At 52.9% G+C, this 12,796-nt stretch overlaps 1 protein-coding gene across 1 annotated transcript in view; it reads left to right on the top strand.

Moving 5' to 3' along the window:
- The window catches only part of DMBT1 (deleted in malignant brain tumors 1), a gene marked incomplete at its 5' end in the record, with an annotated part of 40,262 nt that overhangs the window by 22,021 nt on the left and 5,445 nt on the right, over positions 1 to 12,796 (top strand). The window contains 17 exons of the mRNA XM_082764632.1: positions 122 to 163; positions 654 to 695; positions 987 to 1,034; positions 1,205 to 1,516; positions 1,778 to 1,819; positions 2,310 to 2,351; positions 2,643 to 2,690; positions 2,861 to 3,203; positions 4,470 to 4,828; positions 5,090 to 5,131; positions 5,412 to 5,459; positions 6,170 to 6,520; positions 7,345 to 7,695; positions 7,957 to 7,998; positions 9,159 to 9,485; positions 11,125 to 11,490; positions 12,638 to 12,791. Coding sequence (XP_082620758.1) covers positions 122 to 163; positions 654 to 695; positions 987 to 1,034; positions 1,205 to 1,516; positions 1,778 to 1,819; positions 2,310 to 2,351; positions 2,643 to 2,690; positions 2,861 to 3,203; positions 4,470 to 4,828; positions 5,090 to 5,131; positions 5,412 to 5,459; positions 6,170 to 6,520; positions 7,345 to 7,695; positions 7,957 to 7,998; positions 9,159 to 9,485; positions 11,125 to 11,490; positions 12,638 to 12,791 — 2,959 coding nt within the window. The remainder of the gene's footprint in view (positions 1 to 121; positions 164 to 653; positions 696 to 986; positions 1,035 to 1,204; positions 1,517 to 1,777; positions 1,820 to 2,309; positions 2,352 to 2,642; positions 2,691 to 2,860; positions 3,204 to 4,469; positions 4,829 to 5,089; positions 5,132 to 5,411; positions 5,460 to 6,169; positions 6,521 to 7,344; positions 7,696 to 7,956; positions 7,999 to 9,158; positions 9,486 to 11,124; positions 11,491 to 12,637; positions 12,792 to 12,796) is intronic.

Raw genomic sequence — 12,796 nt, 5'->3', positions numbered from 1 at the left:
CACGCTCTGCATTGCCACTTCAACCGGGCAGCAGTGACATCCCCAGTGCTGGGAGCAAACCTGGTCATGCTCCTTCCTCCCATAGTCCCTTACTTGCTTCTTTCTCTTCTTTCCACTGCAGCTGCAGTAACCACGACGAGACCATATCCCACCACAACTCCAGGTACGTCTGAATCTCCTATGGCTCCTCTCTGTGCATTCTCAGGCAGCACTGGTTAGCAGCTCAAGCAGCTTGGCCACACGCATCAGGCTAGTTCATGGTGCTGCCCCTGGGGCTGTCGTGTGCCTTGTCTGCAGGCATGGAGAGTGCAGAGATCCTGGAGAGATTGCACTGCATCATTATAGATGAGGGATATTCATGGAAAATATTCCTCACTTGAGGTTGTTTCTCCCCAGTGTGGACAAATGTAGCCACTCTTTAAACATGGCATTTCCAACAAGAAACTCAGCTTGGTTTATGAGAAAGAGTGATGGTTCATTTGCCATTTCTATTTTGCTCTGTCCCCACACTGAATGCTCATGCTGAGACCCCCACACTCTGCATAGCCACTGTGACTGGACAGCAGCGACATCTCTAATACTGGGAGCAAACCTGGTCACGCTCCTTCCTCCCATAGTCCCTCACTTGCTTCTTTCTCTTCTTTCCACTGCAGCTGCAATAACCACGACGAGACCATATCCCACCACAACTCCAGGTATGTCTGAATCTCCCATGGCTCCTTTCTGTGCATTCTCAGGCAGCACTGGTTAGCAGTCCAAGCAGCTTGGCTGTCTGAAGCTGCCCAGTGCCAGGTTTGGATGGGCAGGAGGTGGTGCTGGGAGCCACATACACCAGGGCAGAACAAGGTGCTGCCCCTGGGGCTGTTGTGGTCCTCCCTGCCTGCAGGCATGGACAGCGCAGAGCTCAGGGATTCACCGTGCCCTGTCCCAATTGCTCCTTCATCCAGAAGTGCCTCACTTGCTTCTCTCTCTTCCTCCCTCAACAGGTCGGACAGACACAACCACAGTTGACTTCCAAGGAACTGTTCCTCCAGGTACGTCTGTGTTTTTGCAGTGTTTTCTGTGCACTCCCTTTGGGTATCATTAGTTGCTGAGTGCCAAGGTGGGCTTTGACATTTCCATAGAGTCCCAGACCCATAGCTGGGAGCTGGGGACAGAGTGCCAGCAGCTTTCCCCACATTTTCCTTCTCCCCTGCTTTCCCAGGTGTCTCCCTGAGCTTGGTGAATGGCAGGAACCGGTGTGAGGGGCGCATTGAGCTCTACCAGTATGGGAGCCGGGGCACGGTGTGTGATGACGGCTGGGACCTCAGTGATGCCCAGGTTGTGTGCAGGCAGCTGGGATGCGGCTACGCTGTTTCTGCAGTGGGAAGTGCTTATTTTGGACAAGGCAGTGGCAGCATTTACCTGGACGATGTGCAGTGCACCGGGAATGAGTCCTCCCTGTTTGAGTGCAGGAGCTCTGGCTGGGGCGGCCACAACTGTGGGCACAGTGAAGACGCAGGTGTTATCTGCTCAGGTACTGTTGGTTTTCCTCCATCAATCATAGCGTGGTTTCATAGATTGCCCATAATTTTCCTGTTGTGGGGAAGGTTCAGAGCTACATTTCCCATTCCTATTTTGCTCTGTTCCCATGGTGGATGCCCGTGCTGAGATCCCCACGCTCTGCATTGCCACTTCAACCGGGCAGCAGTGACATCCCCAGTGCTGGGAGCAAACCTGGTCATGCTCCTTCCTCCCATAGTCCCTTACTTGCTTCTTTCTCTTCTTTCCACTGCAGCTGCAGTAACCACGACGAGACCATATCCCACCACAACTCCAGGTACGTCTGAATCTCCTATGGCTCCTCTCTGTGCATTCTCAGGCAGCACTGGTTAGCAGCTCAAGCAGCTTGGCCACACGCATCAGGCTAGTTCATGGTGCTGCCCCTGGGGCTGTCGTGTGCCTTGTCTGCAGGCATGGAGAGTGCAGAGATCCTGGAGAGATTGCACTGCATCATTATAGATGAGGGATATTCATGGAAAATATTCCTCACTTGAGGTTGTTTCTCCCCAGTGTGGACAAATGTAGCCACTCTTTAAACATGGCATTTCCAACAAGAAACTCAGCTTGGTTTATGAGAAAGAGTGATGGTTCATTTGCCATTTCTATTTTGCTCTGTCCCCACACTGAATGCTCATGCTGAGACCCCCACACTCTGCATAGCCACTGTGACTGGACAGCAGCGACATCTCTAATACTGGGAGCAAACCTGGTCACGCTCCTTCCTCCCATAGTCCCTCACTTGCTTCTTTCTCTTCTTTCCACTGCAGCTGCAATAACCACGACGAGACCATATCCCACCACAACTCCAGGTATGTCTGAATCTCCCATGGCTCCTTTCTGTGCATTCTCAGGCAGCACTGGTTAGCAGTCCAAGCAGCTTGGCTGTCTGAAGCTGCCCAGTGCCAGGTTTGGATGGGCAGGAGGTGGTGCTGGGAGCCACATACACCAGGGCAGAACAAGGTGCTGCCCCTGGGGCTGTTGTGGTCCTCCCTGCCTGCAGGCATGGACAGCGCAGAGCTCAGGGATTCACCGTGCCCTGTCCCAATTGCTCCTTCATCCAGAAGTGCCTCACTTGCTTCTCTCTCTTCCTCCCTCAACAGGTCGGACAGACACAACCACAGTTGACTTCCAAGGAACTGTTCCTCCAGGTACGTCTGTGTTTTTGCAGTGTTTTCTGTGCACTCCCTTTGGGTATCATTAGTTGCTGAGTGCCAAGGTGGGCTTTGACATTTCCATAGAGTCCCAGACCCATAGCTGGGAGCTGGGGACAGAGTGCCAGCAGCTTTCCCCACATTTTCCTTCTCCCCTGCTTTCCCAGGTGTCTCCCTGAGCTTGGTGAATGGCAGGAACCGGTGTGAGGGGCGCATTGAGCTCTACCAGTATGGGAGCCGGGGCACGGTGTGTGATGACGGCTGGGACCTCAGTGATGCCCAGGTTGTGTGCAGGCAGCTGGGATGCGGCTACGCTGTTTCTGCAGTGGGAAGTGCTTATTTTGGACAAGGCAGTGGCAGCATTTACCTGGACGATGTGCAGTGCACCGGGAATGAGTCCTCCCTGTTTGAGTGCAGGAGCTCTGGCTGGGGCGGCCACAACTGTGGGCACAGTGAAGACGCAGGTGTTATCTGCTCAGGTACTGTTGGTTTTCCTCCATCAATCATAGCGTGGTTTCATAGATTGCCCATAATTTTCCTGTTGTGGGGAAGGTTCAGAGCTACATTTCCCATTCCTATTTTGCTCTGTTCCCATGGTGGATGCCCGTGCTGAGATCCCCACGCTCTGCATTGCCACTTCAACCGGGCAGCAGTGACATCCCCAGTGCTGGGAGCAAACCTGGTCATGCTCCTTCCTCCCATAGTCCCTTACTTGCTTCTTTCTCTTCTTTCCACTGCAGCTGCAGTAACCACGACGAGACCATATCCCACCACAACTCCAGGTACGTCTGAATCTCCTATGGCTCCTCTCTGTGCATTCTCAGGCAGCACTGGTTAGCAGCTCAAGCAGCTTGGCCACACGCATCAGGCTAGTTCATGGTGCTGCCCCTAGGGCTGTCGTGTGCCTTGTCTGCAGGCATGGAGAGTGCAGAGATCCTGGAGAGATTGCACTGCATCATTATAGATGAGGGATATTCATGGAAAATATTCCTCACTTGAGGTTGTTTCTCCCCAGTGTGGACAAATGTAGCCACTCTTTAAACATGGCATTTCCAACAAGAAACTCAGCTTGGTTTATGAGAAAGAGTGATGGTTCATTTGCCATTTCTATTTTGCTCTGTCCCCACACTGAATGCTCATGCTGAGACCCCCACACTCTGCATAGCCACTGTGACTGGACAGCAGCGACATCTCTAATACTGGGAGCAAACCTGGTCACGCTCCTTCCTCCCATAGTCCCTCACTTGCTTCTTTCTCTTCTTTCCACTGCAGCTGCAATAACCACGACGAGACCATATCCCACCACAACTCCAGGTATGTCTGAATCTCCCATGGCTCCTTTCTGTGCATTCTCAGGCAGCACTGGTTAGCAGTCCAAGCAGCTTGGCTGTCTGAAGCTGCCCAGTGCCAGGTTTGGATGGGCAGGAGGTGGTGCTGGGAGCCACATACACCAGGGCAGAACAAGGTGCTGCCCCTGGGGCTGTTGTGGTCCTCCCTGCCTGCAGGCATGGACAGCGCAGAGCTCAGGGATTCACCGTGCCCTGTCCCAATTGCTCCTTCATCCAGAAGTGCCTCACTTGCTTCTCTCTCTTCCTCCCTCAACAGGTCGGACAGACACAACCACAGTTGACTTCCAAGGAACTGTTCCTCCAGGTACGTCTGTGTTTTTGCAGTGTTTTCTGTGCACTCCCTTTGGGTATCATTAGTTGCTGAGTGCCAAGGTGGGCTTTGACATTTCCATAGAGTCCCAGACCCATAGCTGGGAGCTGGGGACAGAGTGCCAGCAGCTTTCCCCACATTTTCCTTCTCCCCTGCTTTCCCAGGTGTCTCCCTGAGCTTGGTGAATGGCAGGAACCGGTGTGAGGGGCGCATTGAGCTCTACCAGTATGGGAGCCGGGGCACGGTGTGTGATGACGGCTGGGACCTCAGTGATGCCCAGGTTGTGTGCAGGCAGCTGGGATGCGGCTACGCTGTTTCTGCAGTGGGAAGTGCTTATTTTGGACAAGGCAGTGGCAGCATTTACCTGGACGATGTGCAGTGCACCGGGAATGAGTCCTCCCTGTTTGAGTGCAGGAGCTCTGGCTGGGGCGTCCACAACTGTGGGCACAGTGAAGACGCAGGCGTTCTCTGCTCAGGTACTGTTGGTTTTCCTCCATCAATCATAGCGTGGTTTCATAAATTGCCCGTAATTTTCCTGTTGTGGTGAAGGTTCAGAGCTACATTTCCCATGTCTATTTTGCTCTGTTCCCATGGTGGATGCCCGTGCTGAGATCCCCATGCTCTGCATAGCCACTGTGACAGGGCAGCAGCGACATCCCCAGTGCTGGCAGCAAACCTGGTCACGCTCCTTCCTCCCATAGTCCCTCACTTGCTTCTTTCTCTTCTTTCCACTGCAGCAGCAATATCCACGACGAGACCATATCCCACCACAACTCCAGGTATGTCTGAATCTCCCGTGGCTCCTTTCTGTGCATTCTCAGGCAGCACTGGTTAGCAGCCCGAGCAGCTTGGCTGTCTGACGTTTCCCAGTGCCAGGTTTGGATGGGCAGGAGGTGGTGCTGGGTTCTGCATGCACCAGGTGCTGCCCCTGGGGCTGTTGTGGTCCTCCCTGCCTGCAGGCATGGACAGCGCAGAGCTCAGGGATTCACCGTGCCCTGTCCCAACTGCTCCTTCATCCAGAAGTGCCTCACTTGCTTCTCTCTCTTCCTCCCTCAACAGATTGGACAGACACAACCACAGTTGGCTTCCAAGGAACTGTTCCTCCAGGTACGTCTGTGTTTTTGCAGTGTTTTCTGTGCGCTCCCTTTGGGTTTCATCAGTTACTGAGTGCCAGGGTGGGCTTTGACTCTTCCACCGAGTCCCACACCCATAGAATATCCATAGTTGGGAGTGAATAACAAAGCCCATCAAGTCTATCTCCAGCACATGTGTAGGAGCATTGTGGAAATGCTTCTTCGGCACTCAAAGGCCTGGGGCCATGACCACTTGCCAGGGAGCCTGCTGCAGTGCCTGGCCTGCCTCTCAGTGAAGACCCTGTTCCTAACGTCCAAGCTGAGCCTCCCCTGAGGCACGTTTCAGGCCTTTCCTCGTGTCCTGTCACTGGATGGAAGAGATCGGTGTCTCCCTCACCATTCCCCATCGAGGGGAAGGCATAGGCAGCAGCGGGGTTACTCCTCAGGATGCTCTTCTCTAAGCTGAACAAATTAAGTGTTCAAGGCCACGTCGGATGGGGATTTCGGGTCTGTGAGAGGTGTCCCTGGCCATGGCGTGGGAGTTGTAATGAGATGGTCTTTGAGACCCCTTCTAACCCAATCCGTTCTGTGATTCTCCCATTCTACAAAAGGCACAGCCCTAATAGCTTGAGGGGGATGATCCCAGTTGCCTGAAAGTGCTGTAGTGATGAAATGCAATGGTGAGGGCAGCTGCCTGTGTGCCAGCAGCTTTCCCCACATTTTCCTTCTCCCCTGCTTTCCCAGGTGTCTCCCTGAGCTTGGTGAATGGCAGGAACCGGTGTGAGGGGCGCATTGAGCTCTACCAGAATGGGAGCCGGGGCACAGTGTGTGACGACGGCTGGGACCTCAGTGATGCCCAGGTTGTGTGCAGGCAGCTGGGATGCGGCTACGCTGTTTCTGCAGTGGGAAGTGCTTATTTTGGACAAGGCAGTGGCAGCATTTACCTGGATGATGTGCAGTGCACCGGGAGTGAGTCCTCCCTGTTTGAGTGCAGCAGCTCTGGCTGGGGCGTCCACAACTGTGGGCACAGTGAAGACGCAGGTGTTATCTGCTCAGGTAGTGTTGGTTTTCCTCCATCAATCATAGAGTGGTTTCATAGATTGCCCGTAATTTTCCTGTTGTGGTGAAGGTTAGGATCCACATTTCCCGTTTCTATATTGCTCTGTCCGCAAGCTGGATGCCCGTGTTGAGATCCCCACGCTCTGCATCGCCAATGCGACTGGGGAGCATTGACATCCCTAGTTCCGGGAGCAAACCCAGTCAGTCTCCTTTCTCCCGTAGTCCCTCACTTGCTTCTTTATCTTTTGTCTTCCACAGCTGCAGTAACCACGACAAACCCAACTCCCACCACAACTCCAGGTACGTCTGCATCTCCTGTGGCTCCTTTCTGTGCATTCTCAGGCAGCACTGGTTAGCAGCCCGAGCAGCTTGGCGGTCTGACGCTGCCCAGTGCGAGGTGTGGAGGGTCAGGAGGGCGGTGCTGGGAGCCACACGCACCAGGGCAGGGCATGGTGATGCCCCTGGGGTTGTTATGGCCCCCGTTGGAATGACTGCAATCTTTTTGTATCCTTCTTTCCTGGAGCCCAGAACTGCACACAGGACTCAACGTGCAGGCGTAGATGTGCTGAGTAGAGTGGGGCAAGCACTCCTTCCAACTGGCTAGCTCAGTGGTGCTTTGTGCACCCCACATCAGGGCTGGCCCTGTGGGCAACCAGGGCACATTGCTGGCTCGCGTTGAGCTTGCATCCACCAAACCCCCCCAATCCCTTTCGAAGGAGCACGAGAGTCACAGAATAGAAGGATGGGAGAGCGGAGGCAGGCGAAAGCAGAGCCTAATAGCGTGGAGGTTGGCAATAGCGGTGGCCTGAAAGTGGTGTGGGGCTGAAATGCAATGGTGAGGGCAGGTGCCTGTGTGCCAGCAGCTTTTCCCACGTTTTCCTTGTTCCCTGCTTTCCCAGGTGGCTCGCTGAGTTTAGTGAACGGCAGGAACCGGTGTGAGGGGCGCATTGAGATCTACCAGAATGGGAGCCGGGGCACGGTGTGTGATGACGGCTGGGACCTCAATGATGCCCAGGTTGTGTGCAGGCAGCTGGGATGCGGCTATGCTGTTTCTGCATTTGGAAGTGCCTATTTTGGACAAGGCAGTGGCAGCATTTACCTGGACGATGTGCAGTGCACAGGGAATGAGTCCTCCCTGTTTGAGTGCAGGAGCTCTGGCTGGGGCGTCCACAACTGTGCACACAGTGAAGACGCAGGCGTTCTCTGCTCAGGTACTGTTGGTTTTCCTCCATCAATCATGTCATGCTTTCATAGATTGCCCCCACATTGCCTGTTGGGGAGAAGGTTCAGTGCTACCTTTCCCATTCCTATTTTGCTCTGTTGCCATGCTGGATGCCTGTGCTGAGATCTCCACGCTCTACATTGCCAGTGTGACAGGGCAGCAGTGACATCCCCAGTGCTGGCAGCAAACTTGGTCACGCGCCTTCCTCCCATAGTCCCTCACTTGCTTCTTTCTCTTCCTTCCTCTGTAGCTGCAATAACCACGACGACAACCCCAAGTCCCGCAACTCCAGGTACGTCTGCATCTCCCCTGGCTCCTTTCTTCAGGCTCGGAGAACTCAGAGCTCAGGGCTGCACCATGCCCTGTCCAGATTGCACCAGCATCATGAGTGGTGTTCCCCTGGGTTTCGTGTTGGGGCTTATTCTCTCTCCTATCTTAATTGATGATGTGTATGGGAGAATTAAGTGCCCCCTCAGTAGGTTTTAAGTCAACGCCAACTTGTGAGGAAGTGTCAATCTTCTGGAGGTAGAAAGTCCCTGCAGAGGGACCTGGTCAGGTTGGATCGATGGGCAGAGCCCCAGGGGATGAGGTTCAACATGGCTAAGTGTCAGATCCTGCATATTGGTCACAGCAACCCCATGCATCGCTACAGTCTTGGGGCAGAGGGGCTGGAAAGCTGTGCATGAAAAAGGAGCTGGGGGAGCTGGTCAGTGCTCACCTCAACACAAGCCGGCAGTATGCCCAGGTGGGCAAGGCCAGCGGCACCCTGCTCGTGTCAGGGATGGTGCAGCCAGCAGGGCCGGGGAGGTGATCGCCCCCTGTGCTCTGCACTGGGTTCAGCTTTGGGCCCCTCACTACAAGGACAGCGAGGTCCTGGAGAGCATCCAGAGGAGGGCCATGAAGCTGGGGAAGGGCCTGGGAAACAAGTCCTATGGGGAGAGGCTGAGGGCACTGGGGGTGTTCAGTCTGGAGAGAACAGGCTCAGAGGAGACCGCATTGCTCTCTACAGCTCCCTGAAAGGGAGGTGTGGGGAGCTGGGGTCGGCCTCTTCTCACAGGTATCTAGTGATAGGACCAGAGGGAACGGCCTCAGGTTCCATGAGGGGAGATTCAAGTTGGAAATGAGGAGCCACTTATCCTCAGGAAGAGCAGCCAGGCATTGGGACGGGTTGCCCAGGGAGGTGGTGGCGGCACCATCCCTGGGGATGTTCAAGGAGAGGTTGGACGTGGTGCTTGGGGACATGGTTTAGTGGGTGACATTGGTGGTAGGGGGTGGTTGGAGCAGATGATCTTGGAGGGCTTTTCCAAGCTTACTGATTCTCTGATTCGAATAGAGTGGAGGGTGTTGATCCTGGTGGCTTGAAAGTGGTGTGGTGATGAAGTGCAACGGTAAGGGCAGGTGCCTGTGTGCCAGCAGCTTTTCTCACATTTTCCTTCTCCCCTGCTTTCCTAGGTGTCTCGCTGAGCTTGGTGAATGGCAGTAACCGGTGTGAGGGACGCATTGAGATCTACCAGAATGGGAGCCGGGGCACAGTCTGTGATGACAGCTGGGACCTCAATGATGCCCACGTTGTGTGCAGGCAGCTGGGATGCGGCTATGCTGTTTCTGCAGTGGGAAATGCTTATTTTGGAGAAGGCAGTGGCAGCATTTACCTGGACAATGTGCAGTGCACAGGGAATGAGTCCTCCCTGTTTCAGTGCAGCAGCTCTGGCTGGGGCGTCCACAACTGTCGGCACTATGAAGATGCAGGTGTTATCTGCTCAGGTACCATTGGTTTTCGTCCATAAATCACATTGCATTTTCATAAATTGCCCCTATGTGCCTGACGTGGAGAAGGCTCGGAACTCACTTGTTCTAAGTCCCTCACTTGCATCTCTCTCTTCCTTCCTCTGCAGCTGCAGTAACCACGACAAACCCAACTCCCACCACAACTCCAGGTACGTCTGCATCTCCCGTGGTTCCTTTCTGTGCATTCTCAGGCAGCACTGGTTAGCAGCCCGAGCAGCTTGGCGGTCTGATGCTGCCCAGTGCCAGGTGTGGAGGGTCAGGAGGGCGGTGCTGGGAGCCACACGCACCAGGGCAGGGCATGGTGATGCCCCTGGGGCTGTTGTGGCCCCCGTTGGAATGACTGCAATCTTTTTGTATCCTTCTTTCTTGGAGCCCAGAACTGTGCACAGGACTCTACGTGCAGGCGCAGCTGTGCTGAGTAGAGTGGGGCAAGCACTCCTTCCATCCGGCTAGCTCAGTGGTGCTTTGTGCACCCCACATCAGGGCTGGCCCTGTGGGCAACTGGGGCCTGTTGCTGGCTCTCGTTGAGCTCGCATCCACCAAATCCCCCCAATCCCTTTTGAAGAAGCACGAGAGTCACAGAATAGAAGGATGGGAGAGCCGAGCCAAGGGAAAGCGGACAGTGAAATGGAGTGCACTCTCAGCACATTTGCTGATATCACTAAGCTATGCCATGTGGTCGACACATTGGAGGGAAAGGATGCTGTCCAGAGGGACCTGGGCATGCTTGAGAGGTCGGCCTGTGTGAACCTCCATGGGTTCAACAGGGCCAAGTGTTTGGTTCTGTATCTGGATCAGGGAATGCCCAGCACAAATAGAGGCTGGGCGGAGCACAGATTGAGAGCAGTTGTGAGGAGAAGTTTTGCTGATTAATGAGAACATCTACATGAGCCAGCAATGTGTGCCTGCGGCCCAGAAAGCCAACTGTAGCCTGGGTTTACCAGGAGCAGCACAGACAGCAGCGTGAGCGAGGGGATTCTCCTCCTCTGCTCTGCTATTGTGAGACCCCACCAGGAGTCCTGTGTTCAGCTGTGGGACCACAGTGCACGAAGGAATATCGAAGTACAGGAAAAAGTCTAGAGAGGGGCCACTAAGAGATGATCTGGAGACGGGCTGGAGAATCTCTCCTGAAAAGACAGGCTGAGGGAGTTGGGGTTGTTCAGCCTGAAGAAGAGAAGGCTCCGGGGAGGCCTTATTACAGCCTTCCATTATCTACCTAGCACTAAAGAGTGATGCAGGAAAGCTGGGGAGGGACTCTTTGTCAGGTTGTAGAAGAGGTGATAGAAGGGGTAACAGCTTTAAACTACAAGAGGGTAGATTTAGATTAGATATAAGGAGGAAATTCTTCCCTTGGAGGGTGGTGAGTCCCTGGCATAGGTTGCCCAGAGAAGTTGTGGATGGCCCATCCCTGGAAGTGTTCAAGGCCAGGCTGGATGGGGCTTTGGGGTCTGGTGAAAGGTGTCCCTGGCCATGGTGTGGGAGTTGTAATGAGATGGTCTTTAGGGTCCCTGACAACCCAAACCATTTTGTGATTCTCTGATTCTGTAAAAGGCACAGTCTAATAGAGCAGAGTGTGGTGATCCTGGTGGCTTGAAAGTGGTGTGGTGATGAAGTGCAACGGTAAGGGCAGGTGCCCGTGTGCCAGCAGCTTTTCCCACATTTTCCTTCTCCTCTGCTTTCCTAGGTGTCTCGCTGAGCTTGGTGAATGGCAGTAACCGGTGTGAGGGACGCATTGAGATCTACCACTATGGGAGCTGGGGCACGGTGTGTGATGACGGCTGGGACCTCAGTGATGCCCAGGTTGTGTGCAGGCAGCTGGGATGCGGCTACGCTGTTTCTGCATTTGGAAGTGCCTATTTTGGACAAGGCAGTGGCAGCATTTACCTGGACGATGTGCAGTGCACAGGGAATGAGTCCTCCCTGTTTGAGTGCAGGAGCTCTGGCTGGGGTGTCCACAATTGTGGGCACTATGAAGACGCAGGTGTTATCTGTTCAGGTACCATTGGTTTTCGTCCATAAATCACATTGTGTTTTCATAAATTGCCCCTACTTTGCCTGACATGGAGATGGTTCAGAGCCACATTTTCCATTTCTGTTTTACTCTGTTCCCATGCTGGATGCTTGTGCTGAGACCCCCACGCTGTGCATTGCCAGCACGACCAGGCAGCAGCAAATTCATCATTTTTGGTAGAAAACCTGGTCAGTCTCCTTCCTCCCAAAGTCCCTCACTTGCTTCTTTCTCTTTCTTCCTCAGGAGCTATAAATTCCACGGCGAGCCCATATCCCACCACAACTCCAGGTACATCTGTATTTTCTGTGGCTCCTTTCTGTGCATTCTCAGGCAGCACTGGTTAGCAGCCCAAGCAGCTTGGCGGTCTGACACTGCCCAGTGCCTGGCTTGGATGGGGAGGAGGCAGTTCTCAGAGCTGCACGCACCAGGACAGGGCATGGTGCTGCCCCTGGGGCTGTCGTGTGCCTTGCCTGCAGGCATGGAGATTGGAAATCTTCACAAGAAATTTTGCTTTGTTTCTCAACATGTATCTCTTCAGGGACAATACTCCTCCGTTGTGATTTTGGACTACACTTTTTAATAGCCCAGTTTGGTGGTTGGATAAATACCTCAAACTCTGTTCTTATTCCAGTTTTAATTACTCTATGTGTGTTTGCATTTTTCACTATTTTCCTCTGCATGTATTTTGTTTTGTGTTAGTTACTAATGCATAGACTGGAATTGTAGGAATTGCATGCTTTAATTTATTCTATATAATTATTTTTTATTCTTGAATCCCACACACTGCTCTTCTATGACTCAGTTTCTTTTGGCGATAGATTTCAGCCTCTGTTGATTTTGTTTCTGATCTTTTCTATACCTTATATTATTTGGGCCAGTGTCTCTTTCTGTCTCTTGTACACATATATGTCTTAAGTCCACCAACTTCAAAGTACCACAGAAGAGTCAGAATACTTTGATTAAATCACCCTTGTAGTCTCAGTTACAAGAGCATATCCATCCAGTTTCTCTAGAGACTTTACCAGTTGTTGCTATGGCTTGGGTACATAAAATGTATATTTATTTGTTCGTAGGCAAATCTGTGTGAATCACATCTGTATTACTTTTGTTTGTTTGTTTGTTTGTTTTTCAGCTAGAAAATATTTTTGTGGTGGATTATTGTCAAGATCCTCCGGAACAATTCAGAGTCCTCTTTATCCTTCAAATTATCCAGATAATGCAAATTGTTTGTGGGAAATACAAGTGATGAATAATTTCCGCATTGCACTCACATTTAGAAGCATTCAGTAAG

The sequence above is a fragment of the Aythya marila genome (genome assembly GCF_965140915.1).
Source record: "Aythya marila genome assembly, chromosome: 7".
NCBI classification, from domain to species: domain Eukaryota; kingdom Metazoa; phylum Chordata; class Aves; order Anseriformes; family Anatidae; genus Aythya; species Aythya marila.
The sequence above is the reverse complement of the archived record's forward strand: the minus strand, read 5'-3'. Positions and strand labels throughout refer to the sequence as shown.